Below are 1378 nucleotides of genomic sequence, written 5' to 3'. Positions count from 1 at the left end.
CGAGTTGTCTTTATCGGAAACCGCTTTGTTGTCTCCTATAATTTATTTGGGGCGCCAACTTCTTCTTTGTGTTTGCTGATTACCGCCTGGCCACAAAAACAAGAGAGTTCTGACTAACGTGAAGTCGTGATCTAGAGTTGCACCAAGAGATGGCGATCTCACAACATCACAACGATCACCGCATCGCCGATTATGGGTAACTAATCTGGGAACAGATACGACTACCTCTTCAAGCTCCTCCTCATCGGAGACTCCGGTGTTGGAAAGTCTTGCTTGCTGCTCCGATTCGCCGATGATACCTACACCGAGAGCTACATCTCTACCATCGGTGTTGACTTTGTACGTGGCGTACTTGTCCCCCGCGGCTTGTGACATTCGACAGACAAGAAATATTTCCGGGTGCTAACGTAGCGACCAGAAAATTCGCACTATCGAGCTCGATGGCAAGACCGTGAAGCTTCAGATCGTACGTATTCCCCACTTTCGAGTTGGAGCATTTGGGTGGCGCTATGGTGATTGGGAGGCTAACCGGGTTTTCGATGTTTCTAGTGGGATACCGCCGGTCAAGAACGTTTCCGCACCATCACCTCCTCCTACTACCGTGGTGCCCACGGTATCTGCGTTGTTTACGATGTCACTGATATGGACTCGTTCAACAACGTGAAGCAGTGGCTCCAGGAGATTGACCGCTACGCCACTGAGGGTGTCAACAAGCTGCTTGTTGGTAACAAGAGCGATATGGAGGACAAGAAGGTTGTTGAGTATACCGTGGCGAAGGTCAGTTGACTCTCATCCCCTGATGATCTACGCTGGGATTGCACGGCTCTGCGGCGGCGAAGCCCATCGATCCGGAGCTGAACACTTGCTTTCGAAGCCATATTATGTTCTTGGCTGACTCGAAATTTCTTTGTTTCCCCCATGATAGGAGTTCGCCGACAGCCTTGGAATTCCATTCCTGGAGACCTCTGCCAAGAACGCCTCCAACGTCGAGCAGGCTTTTTTGACGATGGCGCGTCAGATCAAGGAGCGCATGGGAACAGCGACCGTCAACAATAAGCCCACCGTGCAGGTTGGCCAAGGTCAGGGCGTCCAGTCTGGATCCGCAGGCGGCTGCTGCTAGATGCTCATGGACTCAGTACGTGAGACGGTTTTTCCATTCGGCGCATGGCTACTTCACGAAGGAACGGCAATACTCGGAAAGACAATGCGGGCGACCACCACAGACTTGTCAGGTTCGAGTCCCACGGCCTGCTCTTCCTTCCATCCCTGTTTCTTCCTCCTTTCTTCCTGCTTTTAGATGGCACTGTGGCCTATCACTGCTTGTCTGCTTTTGTGATTACCGACGGTGTTGAATCCCCCGACTCCTCCTGCTTTTTTC

At 51.9% G+C, this 1378-nt stretch overlaps 1 protein-coding gene across 1 annotated transcript; it reads left to right on the top strand.

Annotated features, from left to right (window-relative positions):
* Positions 1-216: 216 nt before the first annotated feature.
* N7539_000709 (Rab family GTPase YPT1) lies at positions 217-1120 on the top strand (the record flags this gene model as incomplete). Its single annotated transcript, XM_056930313.1, has 4 exons — positions 217-339; positions 419-466; positions 550-777; positions 926-1120. Coding segments are annotated over 4 exons (594 nt in total), but the record flags the coding sequence as incomplete, so codon positions are not given.
* Positions 1121-1378: the final 258 nt, after the last annotated feature.

This window comes from Penicillium diatomitis (genome assembly GCF_028827545.1).
Source record: "Penicillium diatomitis strain IBT 30728 chromosome Unknown utg000001l_segment0_segment0, whole genome shotgun sequence".
Taxonomy (NCBI): Eukaryota; Fungi; Ascomycota; class Eurotiomycetes; order Eurotiales; family Aspergillaceae; genus Penicillium; species Penicillium diatomitis.
This window is presented reverse-complemented; position numbering and strand designations above follow the sequence as displayed.